This window comes from Rhineura floridana, chromosome 22 (assembly GCF_030035675.1).
Source record: "Rhineura floridana isolate rRhiFlo1 chromosome 22, rRhiFlo1.hap2, whole genome shotgun sequence".
NCBI classification, from domain to species: domain Eukaryota; kingdom Metazoa; phylum Chordata; class Lepidosauria; order Squamata; family Rhineuridae; genus Rhineura; species Rhineura floridana.
In genome coordinates, this window is record NC_084501.1 from 18,941,267 (window position 1) to 18,966,938 (window position 25,672).

The 25,672-nt window shown below is 43.4% G+C and overlaps 1 protein-coding gene across 3 annotated transcripts in view; it reads left to right on the forward strand.

Moving 5' to 3' along the window:
• The window catches only part of PACS1 (phosphofurin acidic cluster sorting protein 1), a 77,658-nt gene that overhangs the window by 42,029 nt on the left and 9,957 nt on the right, over nt 1-25,672 (forward strand). Inside the window, exons 8-19 of one of the 3 annotated variants that reach the window (XM_061606604.1) lie at nt 194-250; nt 1,562-1,722; nt 4,661-4,754; nt 6,433-6,513; nt 6,630-6,745; nt 9,656-9,794; nt 10,801-10,908; nt 14,919-15,025; nt 18,311-18,465; nt 19,263-19,373; nt 19,820-19,922; nt 21,221-21,263. In XM_061606604.1, the coding sequence (XP_061462588.1) occupies nt 194-250; nt 1,562-1,722; nt 4,661-4,754; nt 6,433-6,513; nt 6,630-6,745; nt 9,656-9,794; nt 10,801-10,908; nt 14,919-15,025; nt 18,311-18,465; nt 19,263-19,373; nt 19,820-19,922; nt 21,221-21,263 (1,275 nt within the window). Of the gene's footprint in view, nt 1-190; nt 251-1,561; nt 1,723-4,660; nt 4,755-6,432; nt 6,514-6,629; nt 6,746-9,655; nt 9,795-10,800; nt 10,909-14,918; nt 15,026-18,310; nt 18,466-19,262; nt 19,374-19,819; nt 19,923-21,220; nt 21,264-25,672 lie in introns of all 3 variants that reach the window. The other 2 variants (XM_061606602.1, XM_061606603.1) reach the window with 2 other exon arrangements.

Below are 25,672 nucleotides of genomic sequence, written 5' to 3' on the forward strand. Positions count from 1 at the left end.
CAAATCTGCTCCCATTATGTCCTTTATGCGCTATGGCTGGGATGTTCAGTTGTGAGGAGAGTTGTCCTAGGATTTTCAGTGTGTTCAGCCTCCCATCCTCAGCACTTATCATGTACTGACTCTCCTTCTGCCTGTCCTAGTCATGTGATTGATGCCTTTCTAACAAGTAAATGGTACCTCTTTTTCACAGCAGCCAAATATTAAGCAGAAGTTTGTGGCTTTACTGAAGCGGTTCAAAGTATCTGATGAGGTAGGTATGGCAACGTTTATGGCCTAGATTCTTGTGAATGTGATTGCTGGTTGTTTCACAAAATCCATGATGATAAGGGGTGCTGCATGATGACTAACTTCATTATGAAATGTAATTGGCAGTGATTGGACTAAGGAGAAGGACTGAAGCTCATTGGTAGAGTACATGCTGTTCATGGAAAAAAAGGTCCCAGGTTCAGTCATTGGCATCTCCTGAGAAGACCCCTGAAGTGTGGACAATACTGAGCTAGATGGATCAGTGGTCTGACACAGTATAAAGCAGCTTCCAATGTTCTTAATTAGTTTTGTATGGGTAATTTGAGGATTATTGGTATGACCTGGAGCAAACTGGAATGATCTCGCTTACATCGTACTTCATCAGTAGCAAGGGATCCTTTTCCCTCTGGAAAGTAGGGTTCAGGTGCCTTTATATGTCTAGGATGCACACCTTAATGTGGTGAGGGGGTTTGACAGTGTTGAAGAAGCTGAGAGCAATGCCGTCAGGAGTCTAGACCAAGAGACTAGACTCCTAGCAGGGGCGCCCAAGGTGGAATGGTCAAAGCTGAGACACCACACTAAGAGCCATCCAAACTCAGAGGAAGGCAATGGTAAATCACCTCTGAATGCCTCTTACCCCGAAAACCCTATGAACAGAGTATCCAAAATGCAACACGAGATAGTGCTGGAAGATGAGACCCCCAGGTCAGAAGGCACTCAACGGGCTACTGGGGAAGAACAAAGGACAAGTACTAGTAGCGCTGTGACTAATGATGCAGCTGGGTCAAAGCCGAAAGGAAGCCCAGAGGCTGATGCTCACAGATGCGAAAGGAGAGTCTGGAGTTGTACACCATAAAGGAAGCCACAGACCTGAACTTATAAGATCTGAACAGGGTGGTTCACAACAGATGCTGTTGGAGGTAGCCGATTCATAGGGTCGCCATAAGTCATGATCGACTTGAAGGCTCATAACAACAAAACACTTAGAAAGCCATATCTTCTGCTGCTTTTGTCTCGTTCTTTGGTTATAAAATGTGTTTGGTGCTTCTCTATTTAAGATAATAATACTTGAAGCACTATAGTTTTGTGTGTGATCTGAGACACAAAATCTGCTAATAGTTTCCAGGCGAAACTTAATATCTTTGTTGTGACCTTATTTGCTTGGCGAAGGACCCGGTTCCAAACACCACACAGTCCAATACAGCTTAACAAAAAGTTACTGATCAGAGAAGCAAATAATGCTGAACCTATTTTAAGGAATGTGAAGTAGTGTATTTGGAAAGGAGGAGCTGTAAGCGAAGCCTTTCTTTAACAGGTCGGCTTTGGTCTGGAGCATGTTTCCAGGGAGCAGATCCGGGAGGTAGAGGAGGATCTCGATGAGCTCTATGATAGCTTAGAGATGTACAACCCCAGTGACAGCGGTCCTGAGATGGAAGATACAGAGAGTATCCTCAGCACACCAAAACCAAAACTCAAGTAAGTGCAACTGGAAAAGAAGTTGGGCTCGCCTGTGTGTGTAAGAGAGTTGTGAACCAGAATTCCTGTGCCACATAAAAAACTGCTGGTGTGCTCTTCTTCCACAGAACTCTGAGGCCTGAGTGACTGTGCTGGAGGCTTCTTTAACATAAAAAAAGTTTCCATTTTTGACTGACAATGCATTGGCATGAGCAATGAAAATACATGGTTGATGCTACCTATTAAAATTTTAGGGCTTTTTAACCAGGTGTCAGTCCTTGGGAGAGTATTGTCTAGCTCCCTGGAACATTTTGTGGATAATGTCCATAATTGTTCAAGCTGTCACCTTGAAACCTAGAAGCTTTAAAGTGCAAAGCCCCAAGATTTTCAAGAGGCCAAATTCTGTGGCAAATAAATGTGCACACTGTGTGACATGCCTGTGGATATGCATGGCATATATTCAGACTTACTCTTCTCGTGCAGGAGTACTTTTAAAAAACTCAAGTCTCTCTTTATATTTCCCTGCAGTATTTAGGTGGCTGCACAAAATTTGCAGAACCATGACCTATTGTACCAAGCCTACAATAGGAATAGGAAAAGTGAAGTTTGTGCATAATTTTTTTGGGGGGGGGTCTTCCTCTGGCCTCCATTCCAGGGAAGCAAATTTTCTTCCAACAGCATTCTTCCACTATAGTTGCCAACCCACTCAGCTCCCTGCACAGTCATTCTGTTCATAATGTGTCACTTTGGGGGTGGGGGAAAGAGGACAGAAATCATGAGCTTGCAGCTCCCTGATTTTGGGCTTTGCATTTCTCCCCCTTTCCTTTTTTACAGAATTGTTTTAGTGATCATCTTTTAAACAGAAGCTTAAATTTTGTAGCTGGATCATGTTACAGCCCTGGCAAAAGCAATTAACCTAACTTCAGTCTGTGTGGCTTGCCTGTGAGCCATTCTGAATCCTGTTTCTTCCTACTCAGATAATTGAAGCCAGTCAGATCTTTGCCCCTGTGTCCCCACCCCCTTCTTCTTGAGTTGAACGTAGCTGAAGAAATAAAATATATTTAGCTGACTTCTTTTTTATTTTAATGTTTTTTTTTTGTTTGCAAATATTTTTTAAAAAATGTAAAGAAAGTCAGCTAAATTCTCTTCAGGTTTAGGGAGCATGTCTGAGAGGTGTCGAGGTGTGGGGAGAAGAAATAGCTGCTTTGTGCTAGTTCAGGAATGCGGAGCCATTTTGGATAAGGGTACCACTTTAAATTAGCTAGTGGACCAGAAAGGAAAGAAAAAGTGAACACGAACTCAACCTTCCCAACTGCACACATTTATTAGAATATTTGGATCTTGCTCCTTTTCAGCCAAGGATTGCTTATGACATGACAGACCGTTATTTTTACAAGATAGCTGGTGACAATAATAGCAAAATACATAATGAAAGTGACTAATTAATAAAAAAATGAACCATTCCACTAAACAGCTGTAAACAGAAAACACAAACTAACAAGAAAGAAAACCCAGCCAGGGAAGGAGATTGTTTTAAACTCATTAAGCCCCAAAATGCCTGCTGGGACACTATAGCCAGAAAACTAAAAGAAAGGGAGTGGGATGAACTTCCAAACCATCCATGACACTGTTTAGATGCCCCTGTCCTGGGTAACCCTTGCCCCATGCCCACCATACTTTTTCTGAAAGCACAGGGCTTCCCAAAGAAAGCTGTTAAAATGCAGGTAGGTTCATAAGGAAGAAGGTAGTTCTAGCCTTTAAAGGCTTCATCCCCAGCAGAAATAGAATCAAAACTCCTCCTTCAGTTGGCAGAGTTCTTTTCTCTTGGAGGTGAGGAAAGGAAGCAAGGAGTGAAAAACAGATTCAGGAGATGGAGGAACTCTTTTTCCTTGCACCTGGCTACAGTTAGCAGCAGTCGCAGCAGTCATAGCAACTTCCTCATGAGTTGTCTGGGGAAAGTTTGGCCCCAGTAACAAGGCACACCCAACAGCTTTTGATCCTGTTGCTGAAGCCAGGGTCCCTCCCATCTCCAGTCTTCCTCCTTGGGAAATCACCTTCCTGCTCTCCAGAAATTCTAGTTCCTGGTCGATGTCTTCTAGAGCTAGATATATTTTAAAAAGGGTAAGATCAAGTTGAAAGGAGTTGTGTATGGTGTATGTGGAAGTGAGGTGTGGACCTGACTTGCCTGAAGCTTCCCATGCCTGTTCTAGAGCATTAGAGCTGTTCACCATTCCAGTTGGCTTCTTTTCTGTGTCTGAGCTTCCTTTTTATAAAGAAAATGTTTATCTACCGCCCTTGGAAGGAGAACTCTGAACTAGGACTCTGGTAATTCCTTTTCTTTTTATCTCATGACAATTGAGCAGTGAGTTCGAATTTGTCTGAGACTTCTTGCAGTAGTATATCCCCCGCTGGACTACTTAAAGTCAAATTGCAGTCCTTCAAGAGGAGTAAACAACACTGTAGATCAGCAGTGGGGAACCTCCAAGTCCAGGGGCTGGCAGCGGCCCTCCAGGACTCTCTGTCTGGCCCTTGGGACTCTGCCCAGGCTCATCTCTCACTGGTCCTGCTCCACACCGAGTGCTATTGCATGTTCTTGAACTGTGATGATGCCTGTTGCGTGCCAGGATGGAGGATGAAGACCTAGAAACCTTTGACTGGATGTAGCACATAGTACAGGTGTGAGAGTAACCTGTCTTGCTCTGACCACTTCTGCCTCTGGCCCTGCCCATCACATGCAACCCTGGAAGCTTACCCACAAGGGAGTGCAGCCCTTGGCTAAAAAAAAATCCCCATCTCCATTGTAGGTCATCTATCATAGAATGCTATGCCCAGCTACTAACAAAGGTGGAAGGTCTAATAAGAGGAGATCCGCTGCTTTTATCCAACCGTATCACTATCATTTGTCCTCTAAGAATGTCTCCCCACTTCCTCTTGATTCCACTGCTTTGTTCTGTTCCAGGCCTTTCTTCGAGGGAATGTCACAGTCAAGCTCCCAGACTGAAATTGGAAGCCTTAACAGCAAAGGGAGCCTTGGCAAGGATGCCACCAGCCCTGTAAGTTACAGGAGGGAGGGAACATAGATTCCTAGCATAACAATAAAGAATAAATCCAATCCTATGGACTATAGCAAATGGTGATAAGTGCGGAAGAAAACCATCTCAACTTTTTAGTAGCAGCATCACCATGTTCTACTGGTTGTGTCCATGTGGAAACAGTATTTGGCAAAACCACTGTTGTGGGCCAGTTGCTGGCTTTACAGTCTTCCCATTTCAAATGAATGGGATTGGCCTGCCTTGCATTGACAGTACTTGCCTGTCCACATGCTGCCTGCAGAGCAGAGGTGAGCTGCGATCTGGCTGTAGCTGTGTATGCCAGTGCATCTGCATGCACACACCTGTCTTGCTATGAGGAGTGGAGTACACAGAGGGATAGACTTGGCCGAGTGTAACAGTTCGTGTGATTTATATAGTTGTATGATGCAGCACTGGAGCCAGCCTAGCATTTTGCCCACAAGTTATAAAGTGGTGCACGAGCCTCTAGCATGGAGTGAAAACTGGCAAGGGTCCTGCCTCAGCCTTTGGGCTGGTCTCTGGGCCAAACTACATGTGATGCATGAAAAAAATGATGAATTTCATTATCATTGTCGTCATTATCTGTAATGGGGAGGCAGAGCAAATTGGAAGTTTCTTTTTAAACCCATCTTCCCTTCCTTTAGCTGCTGCTACTCCCACTGGGGGAAAAGTACATGCATACATACTGTGCTGGTTTCCCTACCTCCTCTTGGGGAAGCTGTTAGCAGTTTTAGGGAGGGTGATTTTGATTGGGAAGGCACAAAGGGAAGAGTTTAGAAAACAAACTCCTTCCACTGCTTCAATCCAATTTATAGGGCTGTCAGAAATCTGATCATTAATCTCACTTGGTACATATAATTTGGTCCTCAATCCCGCTCATTTTGTCTGTAGATCAAAAGCCAGAAAAAGGGGTTGCAATATGAAGTGTCTACTTGAAATCGTTATCTCTTAGCACTTCAACTATGCCAAGTGGTTTATAATTTTGTATCTTTTGCACTGGTTCATATATTCTCCCCACTGAAACTGGTTCACTCTGAACAGGGCTCTACACAGATATAGAAACATTTTAATCTAATTCTTTAAAGGGGTTGGGGTGAGGTGAAACCAGGAATATGGATAACTGTGCTTTATTGATGTAACTTTTTTATTACAATGTGAGAGTTGCAATTGTTGCTTAGTAACAAAGAAAATGGGAAAGCTTGCCCCCAACACTGAAGACTCTTCTAGATGCTTCCTTTAGAGCAGGGATGGGAACCTGTAGCGTCCAGATGGACTCCAACTCCCCTCAGCCCAAACCAGTATGGTCGGAGATTATATAAATTGTAGTGAAGCAACATCTGGAGGGCTACAGGTTCCTTACCTCTGGGTACCTCAGAATTCTTCACCTTTCCCTACTCTAGTGTTTTCACCAACTACAGCCTTGAGGGCTAGAAACTCGTGTCTTAAAGCTGGGTTTCCCAGGGATCTGAAGGGTGATTTGCCTACTCTGCTAGTGTTGCCATTTTCAATACTATTGTGGCTAGGAAGTAAATAAAGGTCCTTGTTTTATGATCTGCATGAAAAACATGTAATCAAGTGACTACAAATGTAACCCTTCTGAGTCAGTTTGTCTCACTTCCTTGCCTTGTCTTTTTCCTCTTCATTGCTTCTATTTATCCAGGTGGAAGCATCCATTGGGGACAAAATGAAACCTACCCGGAGTAAAAATGCAGATGACCATGTCAATGAAGCAGACACACTGGTATGTATACTCCTTTACTGCTGTTAGCAAATGTCCTTACCAGTGGAATATCCACCCGCTTTTATAACCAAGATTAATTTGAATCCTCTTTTTCCTTCTTTCCTTCCTTCCTCTAGGAGGGAAATGGTCAGGATACATTTGGAGACTCAACTGCCACCTTAGTCATCCCAGACAAAGTCAAGACACCTATGAAGACCAGCAAGGGAGAGCTTCAGAGCGTGGCCTCACCTAGGTAGTATGCATCAGGTTTTGCTGCTGGCTTATTTTTTTATTCTGAAAACTGGTCAAAATGGCTGACAGCCTGAATACAAATGCATACAATATCAAAAAGTGAACATTCTATCAGCTACATCAGGGATGTGGCCAGGGGTGGTGGGAGTTTTAGTCCAACAACATCTGGAGAACCACAGATGCCCCATCCCTGAGCGAAAGTATATCTGAAATTCCCTTGGCAGGGCAACCAGATGCATGTATTTTAGCAGGAGGGATAGAAATGAAGATGAAAAAGGCCCTTTTCCTCCTCCATGCAATTGACCAGCACCCACCATCTTACCTTGGAGGCCAACATAAAATTCTTGAGCCATCTTAGAGTAGATTTTACAAAACTGCTTGTAAGTAATTTACCTAGATGGCTTGCATGCACTGTTACTCTGCCCTTTATTGACTTGAGTACCAAAGAGAGGAAGTAGTGAGTATCTTACCTCAATGAACTTTTAAGTTGCAACAGTCAGGGACTATGGAAGAAGCACTGGGTGAAATATGAGTAAGTTGCAGATATGCATCATTTAGGCTTTCTTTCAGTAGGAGCTGAAGGGGTATAAGCCAAAGGCAGCCTGGAAGAGGTGGGATTTGAGTGAAATGCATTGTTTCCATAATCCTGCCAGGTCATAAAAGGCAGCAAGGAAGATAGAGGCTGGTTGACCTTCAGCTCAGGACAGTAGGCTTAGAGCAAAGGTCACAGGCGGGGGGAGCTATAACAAGACATAAGGTCAGAGTGCATTTTTCAAGTGTTTTCTGTCAACACTGAATCACTGTAGTTGCCCTGGGGTAGTCTAGGTCAGAAGGTGTAGTCTTGTGGCAGGTTTTATCCCCAGCATCTCTCTGGAAATGAACCATTGGGTCTGCCCTGCTCTTTCTTATCTGCGTCTTTCAAGACTCAGACTGATACTGATTTCATTCTGGGTTCTCTGGGGAACACTTGCCGCTGGAGGGATATTGGTGGTGGGTGAGCCTGGAAAGGTTCACAGGGCCAGTGTCTGCTCAAGAACACAAGGCTTGCCCCTTTGTGCATTCTGTAATTTTCATGGAAGCGCAGAGAATTCTGGAGAGGAGCAGGGTGTCCAGCTGCCTCTATGTCACAGGTAGGGAACCTTTTCCCCTCCCAAGGGCTGCAGTCCCTTAGGGGCAAGCAGTGGGCAGGGCTGTAGCCACCCCACACTCCTCCTCATGCACATACCCCATATGAGAGTCTTCCATGCATGCCACACTTTCTCTTGCCCATATCCCTATTTGTTTCCTCTTCTCTTGGGGAAAGGTCCTGGCTCAGTGGCTGAGCACCTGCCTGGCATGCAGAAGGTCACAGGGTCAGTCCCCAGTGGGGAGAGAGTCCCTGCCTGAAGCCCTGGGGAGCCTCTGCCAGCCAGTGTGGACAGTGCTGAGCTAAATGGACCAGTGGCCTGACTCAGTATAAGGCGGCTTCCTGTGCTTCCTCTCTGCCCTCCCACCTCCTCAGCATAGCAATTGGGCTTAGAAAAAAGCCTCATTTATGAGGATGCAACCTTTCATTTCTAAGCTTAACTGCTGCACCGTGGGAAAGGGGCAAGGACAGGAAGCCATTGGCTGGATCCTTTGGAGCTGGGGCTTCCCCACCCCTTGCTCCTTCTGTCTGTCTCAGTTGAATGGTCCAGTTTGGGGGGAGGGACTTCAAGTCCCTTGAGTTCAGTTCTCTGCTTCTACTAGCAATGCTGCTACGGGGGATAAATTCCTGTGGCTCCAGCACCTAGTTAAGGACTTGACCCCCAAAGGTCCTGTTCAGGTAGCAAATCTTCCTCCCTGCTATTCCATTGTCGTCTGAAATGTATCGCATCTGCCTTTCTCTGCGTTGCTTGTGGAGGCAGCAAATGGCTGCTGCTCAAATGCAAAGTGTTGCTTTTCTGGGCCCTGCTGTTTCTCCCTGTGCAAGGCAGATGCTTACTGGGAGGCATGCCCAGCAGCACCATATGTTGGTTTGCTCAGGTCTTCTTTGTTTCTTTTCTTTTGTGCAGCAGCAGCAGCAGCAGCAGCAGCAGCAGCAGCAGCAGCAGCAGCAGCAGCAGCTCTGTGATCATCCTGTTCTTTAGAGAGGGCAGCCAATTCCTGGAAGGAGCCACATGGTTTTGTCCTTGAGTTTCTGCCTTTTGCTTAATGCCTCAGACAGCAGCAGAAGCTTGGGCCTGCCTTTGAGCTCTCAGGCTCAGTGTTGTTCTGAGAAATGTCACTGGATGGCAGGGTTCCTTGTAGTATCAGATTCGAGACTGAATCTGTCTGGCCTGCAAATACAGCTTTTTTCCCCTACCTGCTGGCATTGCAGATTCTCCTGAGAGCTGCACTCTTGCTGTATCATGAACTGCAGCAATAGACGCGCAAGGATTTATGCATTCTCCTTTCTCCCCCATCACCACTAGGTTCCTTTTAGGTTTCTTAACATTCACTAGACACAGCTGATACAGTCTTTAAGGGTGTTCATTTTTCTTTGCAGTAATGAGAGCTAGAAACTTGGCAGTGTGTGTTATGAGAGCTGAGGTTGTATGATGCCAGATATTAAATGCCACACTTAGGGTAGTAAGTCCGCAGGTGCAGAGTAAACACAACCTTGTAAATAATTCATTGTCTCAACTTAATGGTGCTGGAAAAGAATCCAAGGCTCTGTTGGCTGGCTGCAGCGTCTGTCTTTCTCAGAGGTATAAAATGTAAGAGGGGCTCAGTTAGCTCTGAAACCTACTACCCTGGATGAAAGATTCTTATACCTTTGTGCGTAAGGACAGGAGCTCTGTGTGTGTGCCCTGCCCCTGGCAACAGTATGATTTTTTCCCCTGCTGCTTCCCTGTTCAGTAAGTTAGGAGTCGTTGAGGCATTAATACCGTTGTTTCTCTACCCATTACAGCAAAATGGACAGTGCTACACACACACCCCGGCAGAAGCGCAGCACCCCACTCAAAGAGCGTCAGCTTTCCAAGCCCCTCAGTGAAAGGACCAATAGTTCCGACAGTGAAAGGTCACCAGACTTGGGTCATAGCACACAGGTAACCAGCGTTCAGAATTTGCTTCTCTCGTTTTGGAAGAAGGGAGGTTGGCGGTGTGTTTTCCTCCTTAAATACAGGCTTAACAAAGATCAACTGTTGAGGTAGCTAGTTGCCATAAGGCTGTTTGGAACACTGCAATATCTTTCCAGTTGTATGTATTCGGTTTTAAAGAGGTTCTAAATGTTACATCTTGACTATAGGGTTATCCTCAGAGTACATGATGCAAATCAGACAGATTTATTTATTTTACTGCATTTATATCCCACCTTTCCTCCAAGGAGCTCAAGGTGGCAGACATGGTTCTCCTTCTGTGATTGTTATCCTCACAACAACCATGTGAGGTAGGTTAGGCTGAGAGACTGTGACAGGCACAAGGTCACCTGGTGACCTTTTGGCTGGTTTATGATTTGAACCCTGGTCTCCAAGGTCCTAGTCTGGCACCCTAACCACTCCACAGTGCTGGAAGCTTTGCTTCTAAAAGCTTCTTTGCCGAGGAGGGAGGAAGAAGGAGGAAGATTGGAGTTATGTGATCAGAAAAAGTAAGGAGCATTTGCCAGGAGAGAGACAAATGCCTGCCCACCCCACCCCCTGGATCTGGAAGCTTGTCCCATGCCCTCTTTTTTGGTTTCTGAGCCTTTGCCAGATACCACCCATTTTCATTCAACCATTTTTTACATCCACGAGAGCTAGAAGTCCTCCCTACCCCATCACCTACCCAATGAATGTAGGTATGAGGGATTTGCATAGCTTGGATTATAGGGACCTCCCAATAGGAGTGCATAAGAAGTTGGTGTGAGGGACGTCCTTTTCCACTTTGAATCATAGCATTAAAAGGTGCAATAAGAATAGGAGGCATGGCTTCCTCCCCCCACCCCAATATATATGGCATATGCCTCCACGATCCATATTGGAGCTAGGTGATGTTCTTCAGAAGTTGAGATTATTTTATTATTTATCTGAATTTGGAGTTATGTCAATGAACCACGCTTCTGAAAACTTTCCCCAGCAGATTCCTCGCAAGATTGTTTATGATCAGCTGAATCAAATCTTAGTGTCAGATGCAGCACTGCCAGAAAACATCATCTTAGTGAACACTGTTGACTGGCAAGGCCAGGTAAGGAGGTTGGCTGTGTGTATTTCTCTGTCCTTTTCTTTGCACTATCCTAGTTCCTGACCAACGAAATTATACAGCCACAAGAATAGCTGTGTGCTATAGTCAGCATGGATTTTTTGCATTCCGCAGTGTTAAATTGAAAATACCCCCCATTCCATTCTGATGCTTCCCATAAGCTCATTTCAAAACAAAACCTTACAAAACTTATAGTCCTGAACTCAGAAACACTTGCTTAACAACCCTCTAAATTTTCATGGCGATACACAAAACAGTCAGAGAATCGAGAGTTCAACGTGTAAAAAGAGAGAGAGAAAAAACAGACCCTTTTTGGACTGTTTTCTGTCAGAGTTCTCATAATTTGTTGAAATTAATTAAAAATCAGCCTCGCTCACAGAGTACCTGTAATCCTATTACTGACCTTGCCCCATACTCTGACCTTCATCTTCTGCAGTTTAAAAATGAAAAAAAAAATGCCTGGCGGATTTTTAATTAAAGAAATTTTGCATTGAAAATGATAATATCAGACATGCTCAGTAAGAACCAACTGACAGTGCTCTAAAAGCCAGACTCGTAGCTACTTGGCTTGCCTAATCAGGGGGCCACACCCACACCAGACTTTGATTTCACTTGAGACAGTCATGGCTTCCCCCAAAGAATCCTAGGAAGTGTAGTTTGTGAAGGATGCTAAGAGGAGTCTCCTATTCCCCTGACAGAGCTCTAGTGGCCAGAGTGGTTTAACAAGCTGCTGCTCTGATTGAAGCTCTGTGAGGGTACAGGGTGTCTCCTAGCAACTCTCAGCACCCTTCACTAACTACCCTTCCCAGGATTCTTTGGGAGAAGCCATGACTGTCTAAAGTGAAATAAAAGTCTGTTGTGGAGGTTGCCAAGGACAGCTTTAGTTTAAATTTGATGGGAGGCTACATGTGCCTGCTGTAGAATAAAAAGGTGGGGGAAACTCTGAAAAAGAATGATACTGTTCACAATGTTTTTCTTTGGAAAGGAAAGAGACTTCCCCTCTGCCTAGTGCCCACCCATCCAATCTCATGTTACCAAATTCTTCCAAGCTACACAGGAAGTGGATTGGAGTGTGAAAGACCAACCCAAATTGTGTTTGCATTTTGACCAATTTGTAGGGCAGTACAATATCTCAGAGAAGAGGTCAGGTCTCCTGCTCCCCTGGTGCATTCACTATAGCTGCCCAATTTCCCTGCTTTTTAAAGTTTGATAGAAATATCTGTTGGCTATAGTACGTTCTTAAACTGCATGTTTTTTTGCCTGTTAGTGACTTACTATATTGGAGAAAAGGGATGTGTGTTCTTAGCTTTAACTGGCAATCCATGTTCTGATCGCAGAATGTGGCTTTGACTGTGGAAACCCAGACTTGCAGTCCAAATATTAAGGAATCCAAAGTACTAAAAATAATAAATTACTAAAAGTAATAAAAATAATACTAATACGCTTATGCACCATTGGTACATGTAGCGGTTTACAGAATAACATTAATATTCTGTAACAGTACTGGGTGGGGATGTCTCTATAGTGCTAGTTAAGAAAGGTAATCTCCCCATCCCTCAGAACCAGATCCTGCACATTTAGCCTTGGCAGAACAAATTATTCTCATTAAGCACCTTCTGCCAAGGTTGTTGGGTGAACTCAATTTAGTGTTGGCAATTAGAAGTGGCTGTGTTTAATCTGTGTTGCTGGGCTCGGTGGAAAATCAAGCACCAAGGGGACTGTGTCATATCTGCAAGAGGGTAAGCAGTGGGAATAAAGAGCTGTGAAGAAAGTGTGCCCCTTGTGACTAGCCACTAAAATTCTTCCCAAACCCCAGCTCATTTCAGTATCTATAGATATTTTTTTATCGTATGCATATCAGTGAGGCTATGCAATTAGAAGCCAGGTGTCTTCTGCGAAATGAAAGCTAGCATGTTCAGAATTTGGGAGATAACTCAGATTGTGCACTGTCTGCCACGCAGTAACTGTTTCTGGTGCTAGTGAGAGGCCATGTTCAGGTTGACTATCCAAAGGCTTGGGATCCTGCACAGGAGTGTAGCGAGACAATTTTCATTGGGTGGGCAGAGATAAAAATGGGGGGGGGGGCAGAAGTGTTGAGGCATCAGTCACTATAAAAAAAGTTTCTGGGGGAGAATGTTTTCATCCGTAATGACAAAAAATCCAATGTATGCATTTTAATTAGGACTTGCAAAGTTTACAAACAAGCAAATCAATTTAAAATAAATATTTTCTACATGCGAAATAGGTGTGTAAACTAAATAACAGTAACTAGGAAGTAAATGTATACTGTGCAAGTCATCCTACCATAATGATCTGAACTGTTAATAAAGTCATGATTTCTCTGCAAACTTGTAGAGGAACTGTTGGTTTGAAATTCCTTCATATAAGCTACTTGCAAAAGCTACAGTTACTAATGAGGCATTGAGCACCTGTATGGTGTCAGCAAATGTGTCAAAGTTGAGAATGAATTTTCACACACAGCTGAAGGAGAGTCCTGCAGCATACAAAATGTACATGCGTGAAAAGGCTTCCTTGTACAGGTACAATGTTTAAGAAAACTTGTGTACTGTGAGTTCAGTTCTCCAGAGGCAGTTGCTTCCCGGAACTAACTACCCTGCTTTGCCATGCCAGGAAAGCAATTAAAGAGACATTTCACTTTAAATATTAAATTAATATCTATAAACATCACTTGTCATAAGGAAATGCTTGACAGCATGTCACATAGGTATTATACATCTCTCCAAACTACAGGTGGTAGAATTAACTCTACAAGCACATAATCTGTCTTCTACGGAAAGGCCTTGGGCCAGCCAGCTAACATGGCTTCTGATGGCTCTACCAGCAAATCACATATGCCCTGTTTTGGTAGTACACAAGTTTGCATAGGAAAAATTAAATGTGAATTATTTATAATGATCATTTGCCTAGTTGGGTGGAGGTCTAAAACTGTTGTAACTAAGGCTGTAGTTACATCATACTCTTCAAAACCATTTTAAAATGGAAACCAGGCAATGGGGAACCTGATTGAAAGAATATATTTTTCAACTTTTTTAACAAACTAGGGAAGAAATGCCCCCCCAGACACGCACACACAATATTCCAGCTCCCCGTTGCCTAGGGTGAGTTGGTAAGGTCTCATTAGGCTTCCTGGGCCTTGGAGAGCCAGCTCACTCACCCCTCTGCTTCTTCTCATGCCCTGCCCTGGACTAGGCTAGGCTGCTGCAGAGTCTTGGCTCAAAAGTGAAGGCACACACACCAGATATACTAATAACACCAACCACCTACAGAGGCTGACAGCACTACAGGGGAGGGTGAGATGCTCTGCAGTGCATAACAATACTGTCCTTCACGCCTTTCCTTCCTCCAATTGCAAATTCTCAGGTTTGCCAACTTCCTCCCCCATCTATCAAGATTTGTGTTCACTTCATTCACACTTTTAACACTTATTTGCTCTGTTTGCATTCCCCTGGTAACTTTGCCCTGCACTTCTCTTTGGATGCCTAAACTGTATTTAGGAAAGCTCAACTGAAGTTCTAAGTTACTGTAATGCTATAAATTTGGGGACTGAAGGAAAATTTCATTTGGGGGAGGCAGTGCACCCATTTGTCCCCCTGTCACTACACTCCTGATCTTGCATTTGTCCCAACTGAAGCCTGGGCCTCACATGACAGGAATAAGATACTCAAAAAGGAGAGAATCCTCTTAACAAATAAGTCTGTCGGACAGTATTTCATACCCATTTAGTTATGCTGCACCTTCATTGCTTTTGTTCCCCTCTTGTCCACTGGGTCCAGCAGTAAGATCAGTCTCAGATTTCCATCACCTGAGTCGTAACTGTGGCATGTTAAGCTTGCATCCGGGGTGCTGAATGGTGTTGGGTTACCAACCTTTTGTCTGAGGTCATATGGCCAGTGATCAAGAAGGGGTGTTGTGTGGCTATTGTAACAACAGAGCGCCAAATCCCCTCCACTGCTTACTACTTCTTTTACTTCCAGTATGTAGCGGATCTCCTTCAGGACCAGAAGAAGCCAGTTGTTTGCACGTGCTCCACAATTGAAGTTCAAGCTGTCCTCTCTGCTATCCTCACGAGGATCCAACGATAGTGAGTGCACAAAGGTGTAGAAGGGCAGGCAAGAAACTTAGATTACAAACTGATCTGAAAAAAATGGCTTAATACCCTTCAACAATCTGTGCCTCAATCCACCTTGCTTGGGCTGTCTGTCCTTGGCAGGTTTGTCTGTGCTTGAATAACTGAAACATCTGTTACTCCTTTGAGCCAAACACCTGACCCCTTCCCCAGCAGGAATAGGCAGGAGAAGGACAACTTTCCTATCTACAAAGCCTCAGTGCTGAAATAAATTTACAAAGGTGCCTGCCTCTTTCCCAAGGTGTACAAACTTGCCTTGATCTCAGCTATAGGAAAGGAAGGGGACACAACCCTACAGAGTTAACTGTCTGTGTAAGAGTAAGAGGAGTGGGGTGGGGTAAGTGAATTCGCTAAGTAGGTTTTGGTGCCTTGGGTGCCTATGTATAGGTTACGGATGCCAAGGCACCAAAACCCACTTACGAATTCATAGATAGAGGACTTGCAGACGATGAGCTTCTGCACTGTGTGTTCTCATTACACCCCTTCTCTACATTTGAAAAGCCCCGACTCCCCAGTGCCTCTCCCAGGACTTAATATTGTGGGCGTGCCTGCTGAAGTTACGGCTCCTGGTACTTCACATGACACTTGCAGGTTGCCTGTGGCTTGCCGGATGGGCAGTTCAGCAAGGGCAGTCCAGTGGATCCACTGCCCATTGCTCAGACTCCATGAAAAGCAAGGCAGCTGGGGACATTGCTGGCACCAGAGTAAACACTTTGCTCAGCCTCTCCCTTGTCATCTCCCTCATTCGTCTCAAAAATATTTTATGTAATCATTTCTACTTCCACCTTCAGTAAAAACAACTCAGGGCAGTCATTATAGAACTTATTTAAAAAAATTAATGGAAAAATAATAACCCATCTAATAAGAGGTGTTGACTAAAACACAACATAATAGATGGACTTGCCTGGAAGAATTCAGTTCTTTTTGAAAGGCTTAGGTAAACAAAGAGAACAAAGAAACAATAGGCATGAGGTGAGCCACCAAGGGTGGGTGCCACATCCAAAAAGGCCCCCTTCAAGGTGACCACCTGCCTAGCTTCAGAAGGGGGAGCACTCAAGGTTCTTAATGCATGAGCAGGTATGTTTAAGCTTAAAAGTAAGCTGTTTTAAAAGAATGTGATCTCTCTCATTTTAATGCTGCGTGGGTTTGAGTCACCAGGGGAGCAGCAGCTGGCCCTCGGTCTCTCTTCCCACCCAGCATCATAATTCAGGAAGTAAGATTTAGTTACGTTCTCCCAGCTCCCCCGGGCCTCCTTGCCACTTCCATGCCACAGCCATCCTGGGTGCCACTGAAATGCAGGCCTGCTTTGCCAGCATAGACCTGACTTGTTGCCTTCAAAGGAGGCTCCATCCTCAAGTTCTGGCTTCTTCCTCTCATAGCAATGATGGGAACTCAAGACTTGCGTGATTAGAAAGGCCCTCACTGTATTCTTGTCACTGCAAGATGCCTCTACCAGGCGAGGAAACATTGCAAATTTATTATTGGTTTTATTGGTTTTTAAGTTTAATTGTTGCTTAATTTAATTTTTAATTGTTGTTGGTCTTTAATTTTATAATGTTTTGTATGTTGTAAGTCCCCTTGATGGACTTTTATAAAAGTATGGCTTATAAATACTTTATTTATTTTATTAAAGTATTTATAAGCCATACTTTCATATGGCTTATAAATCTTCCTAGAGATGATTCACGCTATACTGTTTTGTCAGGTTAACTGGAGTCATAGCTTAGCTCTGGAGACTGTTTAATGCCAGGACACCAGCCATGAAACATACAGATCAGTAATAAGAGGGCCTTTTGAGCTTGTGCGGAGTGACCACTGACAGTCACCAAACGTGGGATTAAGGAACAGATTTTTCAGGGCAGAAGTCATGCAGGATTGAGCTCCAGCACCCCTTAAAAATTGAGCTCTGAATGCAGCCTTTTGACCGTGTTAGGTTCAAATCTGCGTTATGTAGTAAATATGTCTTTGAACTTGCCCTCTACTCGGTAGTATGTCCTACTGAAGTGCAGGGCAGAAGAGAATTCTGTGCTTGTTAGATGAGAGGCTAAGGATTGGAGCCTTGGCTCTTGCCTCATGTCTATATACTTGTAGTGCCTGTTTTTTTAAAAAAAGAAATTAAGCCCACACTGAAGGTAAAAGCAGATGTCCAGGCTCCTAAAGAGTTTGTAAGCTTGCCTGGTCATGTCAAAAACAAAAGTATTGTGTTACCTGCTCTCAGTATTGTCTGTAAAACAGCAAGGCTCTAGACATCATTGTGGGATTTAAATGTAATTTTTCCTCCAGCTCTTGAGTGCCCTCTAGTGGCCCCTGTCATGCTGATAAATTTTCTTGGTAAAACAGATTCGTGAAGCACTGAAGTCCTGCTTACTTGTTCAGTGTGAAGGATCTTTACAATAAGTGAATTCCCCCTTCCCAATATTTACATTGCCTCTTAAAATTGGTAAGAGCTGGGGTATGGTCTGTAGAATGTTGTCCTCTTCACACATTATAAGGAAGTGTAGCTTCGGTTTCTCCACTGTAAGACTCTCATAATGTGAGCAGTGGAGACAATTTGCTTGGGCAGTACTGATCATAGCTCCTTAGTCACTAAGGCTTAGTGCATGTTTGGCATATGTGATGTTGCACATACTTGCCCTGTGGACATTAATGGGCACCATGGAAATGTGTGGAGGCTAAACTGCTCCCTTCCTTAAATATGAGCCTCTGCACCTACAGAACTCTTGCCTCTTCAGAACAAAACTAAGGACTGTGTAACCACAGACCCTGCGACATGCTCGGAGAGGGTTGTTTAAAATCCAGCCAGACCTCTCAGAGGGACCTTTATTTTATTTATCTCTAGCTTTTCCTTTGAGAAAGCCCAGAGAGGATTACAGGGGTCTCTCCATCCAGGCACTGACCAAGCCCGTAGTCACTTAGTTTCAAATAATCCTGTGACATGGGTGCTCCTAAGCAATTTATTAACCATTTATGGGCCCTGTAATTAACAAGGTTGCTAACGCTCACCCTGCATTAGGGGCTGCTTCATGCGTTACTGGAAAATACGAGCTCCCATCCCTTGGGTCTCTGTCTGTGGATGGGGTGTAGGTGGATAGTGTGCATTGTCTGTCTCTCTTTCCTTTTTTCAGCACTGAACTCCCAGTGCAGACAGTTCTACAGCTTCTGTTTTGTTTTGTTCCACTGTGAATACAGAGCCCAGCACACAACTGTCTTAGCTGCCCTTTCTTTCTTTCCACCCATCAGCTGCAACTGCAATTCCTCCATGCCACGCCCTGTGAAGGTGGTGTCTGTCGGGGGCCAGAGTTACCTCAGCTCCATCTTGAGGTTTTTTATGAAGCAGTTGGCAAACAAGACGTCAGACTGGCTGGGCTACATGAAGTTCCTCATCATCCCGCTAGGTAATGGGGCCTCTGCTCTATGGCTGGCTTGCTTGGGAGATGGCTATCAAGTTAAGCATCTGAAGCACAATAGTTTCACCTTCTGGGGACCAAAGAGCCATCAGGGTTAGTCGCCCTCTTCTTCTAAGCAGGATGAATGAACTAAACTGGCCTTCCTTTCCCCCACGCAGCCAAAAAAAAAATTCTGCCACAGATGCTTGCCAAAGGAAAAGGCTCACTCCACAACTTACTGACTCTAGTTTTGAGACCGTCCATGATGCCCTTCGCCAGAGAAATCTGTAGGGCCAGTTTCAGTCGCTGAAGGCAAAATGTAACCAGTGAAACTGAGCATTAGAAATGTACCTGTTCAGTTTTTGGGGCTGTGTTTTGATTCAACGAATAGCATCTTTTGTTATTCCACACCTCAGTTTCAAAAGTCAGTGTTATTGAGGCTTTAGGAATAAGGAAATGATTGGGTTTAAGCTAAAGCAGGTAATCAATTAAAAAAAAATTAACGGGTGGACAGCCTCAGTTTTTATCATGGAATAAGTGGTGGCTTGCTTAAAGGAGATTGTCTCCAAATCATTACGGATAGGTTTCCTGGGCTAGAAAGAGAGAGAGTACCAATTTTTGATCTTTGACAAAAAGCACTCAGCAGAAGGAGAGCCATGGCAAAGATTGTTGCAGTTCTGTGGTTTGGGAAGAGATGGCCTCCTGGTGCCAAAGGGTATTTTGCCTCAGCAGCCGTGGTGGATTTGCAGAGCTCTGCCAAGGAAAATCATAGCAACAAAAAGATCTTTGTCTCTTTCCTCCACCAGGTTCTCATCCTGTAGCCAAGTACATGGGCTCTGTGGACAGCAGATACAGCAGTATGTTTCTGGATGCCACCTGGAGAGAACTCTTTGGCAAATCTGAGCCACCTATGACTGGTAAGAGGGGAACAGCTAATCAGTGAGCAGTTAAAGCCAAGCTAAGCTGGAAAATCACCTTTCCCAGGGCCCTCCAAATTTAAGGAAAACAGCAAAGTGCACATTGATAAACAATATAATGTTTTAGGTGTAAAATTGGGGAGGGGGCACTGGGGGAGAGAGAGAGATGATGGCCTTTAGCACTGATGTTTACCCCATCAAGATGAGGTCTGTACATCTGTTTGTACATCTCTTTGTTAATCCAAGTTCTGCTGTCTGCCTCTCCCCCTCAGCCACTTCTCTGGCCTGTCACTATTCTTTGGCCTCTGTGCAAATACCAACGTGTCATGTGGCTCTTCAAGCTAGAAGCATGGAGGCTCCCCCACTTGCTGGCTTGGGTGGAGCTGAGAACTCTTGCGTGCCTTTCATGCTCAACATGCCCTTTGGGTTATGTTCTTCTTCCCCAGAACCTTTTGACGTGGTTGGCCGGATCATGCAGTATGTGAGTGGAGCAAATGTGACCCACCAGCTGCCTGTGGCTGAGGCCATGCTGACCTGCAAGCACAAATTGTAAGTCTTCTTCCTCCCTTTGCCACAGGCTTGATCTCAGTCGGGGGAGTGCACTGTAACTACATAGTCAGTCATGCTGGCAGCATCAGGCATTACTGAAAGTTAATGTAGACATCCCCTTTAACATGCTCTTTTACAGTCTTCATCTTGTTTGTCTGCAAAGCAACACTATGAGGCAAATCATTCTAAAGAGGCAGAAAGTGGATTGCTCAAGGCTTCCAACAAGGGCTAGTTAGTGCATTGTGGTTATTACAGCTGGGGTCACCAACCTTTTTGGACCCATGGGTGCATTTGCAACCTGGGGAAACTGTTGTGGGCACTATGCGCACATTTCAACCACACACACATGCATGGAGACTCCCCCTCCCCCCACCAGCAATTAAGTTTGAAAAAAGTGTTTTTGCTTTCCCCCCTAGCTTAATTGTGGGATGATCTTCCCAGAGAGGACAGCTATGGAGGCACGAGTTAACCTTCCCTCCCTGTAGCTTCCAGAAAGGGTCAATCCCTTACACATAAAAATTAAGCTTGAAAAAAGCCTTTTATTGGAGTCAACCCCCAACTTTTCTTGTGTGTTAGTTTTCTCTATGTGCAGGGAGTTTACTTGGGGATGGGACGAGCGTTCACACATTCAGTACTCAATCACCAGCCTGAAAGGACAACACCGGGCTGTTTTACTTGGTTTTGCTGGCTGTTTGAAGTGTCCCTTATTTAACCCACATGTTAAGAGTTCACCCATTGTTTTTACTTGCATAGGTGGACGCAGTGATAACTTGTGCATCCATGAAAATAAAAGATGCTAAGTGGCCCTAAATTTACAAGTGAACAGAGACTCAAACTGGGCTTCAAGACTAAAGTACAGCATTTTGTCAATTGTCCCATGCAGGGTGTAGCTTCAGACCAAATCTGAGGATTCATTCAAATATTGTGGCACCCCTACATGAAGGTGCTGTAAAAATATCCAGAGCTATAAGCCATTTGGACTCTCTCGCCATGTGGAGTGATTGGGTCCATGTGGTACCCTGCTTTGAAGACTTAATAGCCCCATTGTGGGACCCACTGCCAGATGGAAGCATCCTCCATAGTGAGGCAGTAATGTGATGGGCCTGACCCTCCAGGCTTCGTATTCGTCTTGTCTATCTGTGTCTCTGTAGAACGCTGCGTCTTGAAGTCCCTAAGTCTATGTCCCAGTTCATTTGTCAGTTCAAATGTGAAAGAAGAGCAGGGACCCTTGCTCCTCTTCTGCATTGATTGTTCTCTTTTATCTGTTTTGATTTTAACTGCTGTTTACTCACCCACAGCCAAGATGAAGATTCTTACCAAAAGTTCATCCCTTTCATTGGGGTAAGAGATTCTCCGTTTCTGAGATACTTCATCCCCTAATTTGAATTTTACTCATTCAGGGTTGGTGTGCTTGAACACTACTGAGTTCATAGGTCCCGTGATGTAGATAGATACAACTTTTGGAAAACAAATGGGCATGCTTTTCCCCAGCTGTGTTTAACTTTGGCAGCCATCTCATTTGCAGAACTATTGTTTTCACCGACTGTGTTCTCTCTCCTGCTGATACTAAACGGAAGTTGAGGCTAAAATGTTGATGTGGTGATACTCAATCAAATTACATTGTGTAAATTAGCTTGTGCTAAATTTATTTTTCTGGGCTGAGGACTTGGAATCCAGTCAGGCTTACTGCCACCTGATGAGTGGTGAAGTCATAAGCAACTGAGAGCAGGCATCCTATTTTGAGGGTCTCATAAAAGCATCTCATATCATTTGATTTAATATATATATATATATATATACTGGTTTCACTTCCTAAAACTCAGGCAAGTAGCAAAATGTTGGGTGTGGTTTACCTGCTTGTTACCTTACAAATGGAGAGACTGGGAATCTGAACCATGGTTTTCTTGGTGCAAATGTTATGCTTATCCCTAGTTAATGAAAGTCATAGTAAACTTCCATCTGTTCCAACCATGGTTTCACAACCTGATTTAAGTGTTACAGTTGAAGAAAGAAAGCCATGGCTAAGCATTATGTTTGCATATAGGTGTAAGCTGTATGTAGCTTGTTGTTACATACACACGTCATACGCTTCATCTCTGTCGGTCAGAAGCAAAGACAATCCACTTGAATTCAGTTTGCAATCTACTAGATGTCATTTAACATCACTGTCCCCCCCAACGCTTTGCTTGCCATAGGTGCCAGGAAAAGCCAGGATACATCGCTGCCTAAGAGGAGGTGCTGTAGTCCCAAGCAAGGATGAAATCAGGTTGGGGAGAAGGGCTGTGTTTTGATGTGGCCACTGTGCAACCTTTGAAGAACAGACATTGGGGAATGGTGCCTTTTTGTCACAACTGCCTTATTTTTTAAAAAAATAATCTTAATATTTATTGTGTGTGCATTTGTTTTCATTCTCAGGTGCCTTAGAGGCTGTGTTCAAGTGGAAAGTCAGAGTATAGATATTTCAAATAAAATAAGCTCACGCATTGAAGATCAAGTCCCTGTACACTATCTCCCCCAGCCTTTTGAAACTGAAATGTAATGTGGAAATATATCCTCTTCACTTAATGGAGCAGGAAATGGGCCTTTCCCCCCTCTGTCTGTCTGTGATCACTGGGCTTCATCTGATAGTGATGAGGAAGGCAGGGGATGTACATGACTATACCTCAATGGCTAGAGGAGAAGCAGCTGCCTGGCCTACATTGCCATCCGTCTAGGATTGCCTTGACAGTTCTTATTGTGCATCGTTTGTTTGTCTGGTTGGTTGGGCATAACTAATTATTTGGAGGAGATCTTTTCCTTCTATGAAGTGCTGAGGCACAGGAAGAAATCAAAGTTTTTGCAGTTGTGGCATAAGAAATCTTTTGGAAATCTGAATGTGTAGGCTTCTTGTGTATCCCCAATGATTATATCTGTTCAAGGCGCAACTCTTGCGAGGGACAGCATTTGCAAAGGCCTCTTTCCTTTACCAGCGCATAAGCCTCTGCCTAGCACTTGTAGCCATTCCAGATCAAATTATTCTCTCACTTTTCTCCTCCGTCCTCATCCAAACAAATTGGACTGTGCTTGACAACCTAATCTCTGCTTTGACGCAGAGGAGGGCTTTAAAGGTTGAGGAAAGCTGTCGCTGTTTGCTAGTGTGACCACAAGGTGTTAAACATGAGGGATGCTGGCCACTGGGGGCCACTCTTTCCCTGCCAAGGAATTAGCATGCCTGACAAGAACGGCAATATTTACAACAAAAAAAAGCTGCAAAAAGCTTTCTCTCTCTCCTTTATAAAGCACAGGGGAAATATGAGTCAATCTGAGCCAGGCAGTGGGTGAGAGAATGACTCAGCAGACTGTGACCCACAAGTGTGCACTGGACTGCTGGTGCGATGACAACCTATTATGGGGAAATCTCAGATTCATTAATCTTTTTTTTTTTTTTTAATAATTTTTATTCAAATTTTCATACAACATACAAAACTAAACATTCAAAGACAAAAAACAAAATCAAAAATAATTGAACAAAAAGAAAAAAAAAATAAGGAATAAAATATTGACTTCCCATTTGTCACATATCAAATCAGTTATAAGTCTATAATATATAACAATCCTGTCTCTTAAATCATATTATAAAATCACTTTCCTCCAATAGTTATCTTACTTAATCATCAGATCTCATAAACATTACTTTGTTCTTTCCACAAAAAGTCAAAGAGAGGTTTCAGTTCTTTAAGAAATATATCTATCAATTTTTTTCCAAATAAGCATATCAATTAATCCATCTCATTACTAATTATAATAATCTTATTGTCATAACCATAGTCAAAATAAACATTTCAAACAATCCGTCTCATCAGAATCTGTTAGGTTCAATAATTTCAATAGCCATTATTCTATTGTCCCTATTAGTTCCATCTTCCATCTTCGATAGTCCTGTTAAATCCAGTAATTTCAGTGTCCAATCTTCCGATAGTCCTGTTAAATCCAGTAATTTCAGTGTCCAATCTTCCATTATCAGTATTCCATAATAATCTTGCTGTCATAACCATAGTCATACAATAAGAGTCTGATGGGAATTACCTCTATCCCAAATATTATCTTGCCAACCATTCTGAATAGGTTGCTGAAATACTGCTGTAAGATCATATCTCTGTTCTTTTTTTCAAAATGCACTGGCTCATCTCTTGAAAGTTTTTCCATTGTCACATGGCTGCAGTTAATTCCATCCATCACATCATTCCAGTCCAGAAGATTATCCATGCCATTGATAACTTTCTCTCTAGAATCTTCCTTAGTTTCTTCAGAGATAACATTAAATTCCAAACAATAGATTTTATTTCTAAAATCCATAAGCTTCAAATCTTTTTCCTGTTCCACGTTTGTTCCAGTCTCCAGGGTCTCCTCTCTCACAGGGACCCCTATTTCTTTAAGCTCCTGTGACATTTTGCTCAATTCAATTATTCCAGTCTCCAGGGTCTCCTCTCTCACAGGGACCCCTATTTCTTTAAGCTCCTGTGACATTTTGCTCAATTCAATTATTCCAGTCTCCAGGGTCTCCTCTCTCACAGGGACCCCTATTTCTTTAAGCTCCTGTGTCATTTTACTCAATTCAATTTTCAGCTCCTTACTACCCTGTCGCAGGTCTTTTTCCTGTTCCACGTTTGTTCCAGTCTCCAGAGTCTCCTCTCTCACAGGGACCCCTATCATTTTGCTCATTTCAATTTTCAGCTCCTTACAACCCTGTCGCAGGGTTCGTTTCGTTATCTCAATTTCATCCATTATTTTCTGAAACATAGATACTTCCAGGTTCTCAGCCACTTTCTTAATTGCCATTTTAAAAGAAAAATATAAAAGAACCACTTCTTATTTCAGCAACAATTGGGTTAATACTCCAAACTTGGTGACATCACAGCGTAAACAGAACAGACAGCCTTATCTCTCCATGCTTAAGTAAACAAAATGCAGTTCCCAGGATCGAAACAATTAATGGCGTCGTCAGAAAACAGATTCGTCAAAATAAAATGAACTAGGAAAAAAGTAATCTCAGACAATATAATATTCTTCAGAATAAAAATCAGGAATAGAAATCCCTCTTCCGTGTATATCTTTAGGGTGCAAATCCAGGACAGCTTTTTGCAACAAAAACAGAGATAAGCTATTAATTAGTGAATAGCAGAGAGAAGTTATGGCTCCCCGGTGAGATGTCAAAAACTGATCAATCTGGCAAATCTCTTTTAAACAGCAACAATTTAAGTCAAGTAAAAGAAAAATATAGAAAGAAGGGTGCTTGCCTGTTAGTGCGTTCTCTCTTTGAAGAAAAGATGAACGTTCGCTTTATCAGATAGAGCTTGTTGTTGAAAATCCGTCCCACCTTCGTCGGCTGGACCTCGTCCCACAAATTAATGAGATCTGGTCGTCCCAACAAAAATAGGCTTTGAGGTTAATCTCTTCGTTTCTCCCTACCCGGGAGAAGTTTAATCAGTCAAAAAAAAAAAAAATCTGACTGATATATCTGAATAAGCTTCTTTTGAGGCAGGAGCCCGTCTCAAAAGCAGGCACAGGCTAAGTCACCCTTCCCGGAAGCCAGATTCATTAATCTTTAGGATGCTCTCAAGCCCCTGTTATGCTGCTTACAGGAGGAAAGTAAAGATGTGTACATTATTTGATGGAATGGCGAGGGTAGCTTAAGAGTTGTACATTTCAGGCTGTTAGCTTTTAGAAATGTTGACAAGTATATCTTGTTCTGTCATGGGTCAAGTGTGAAA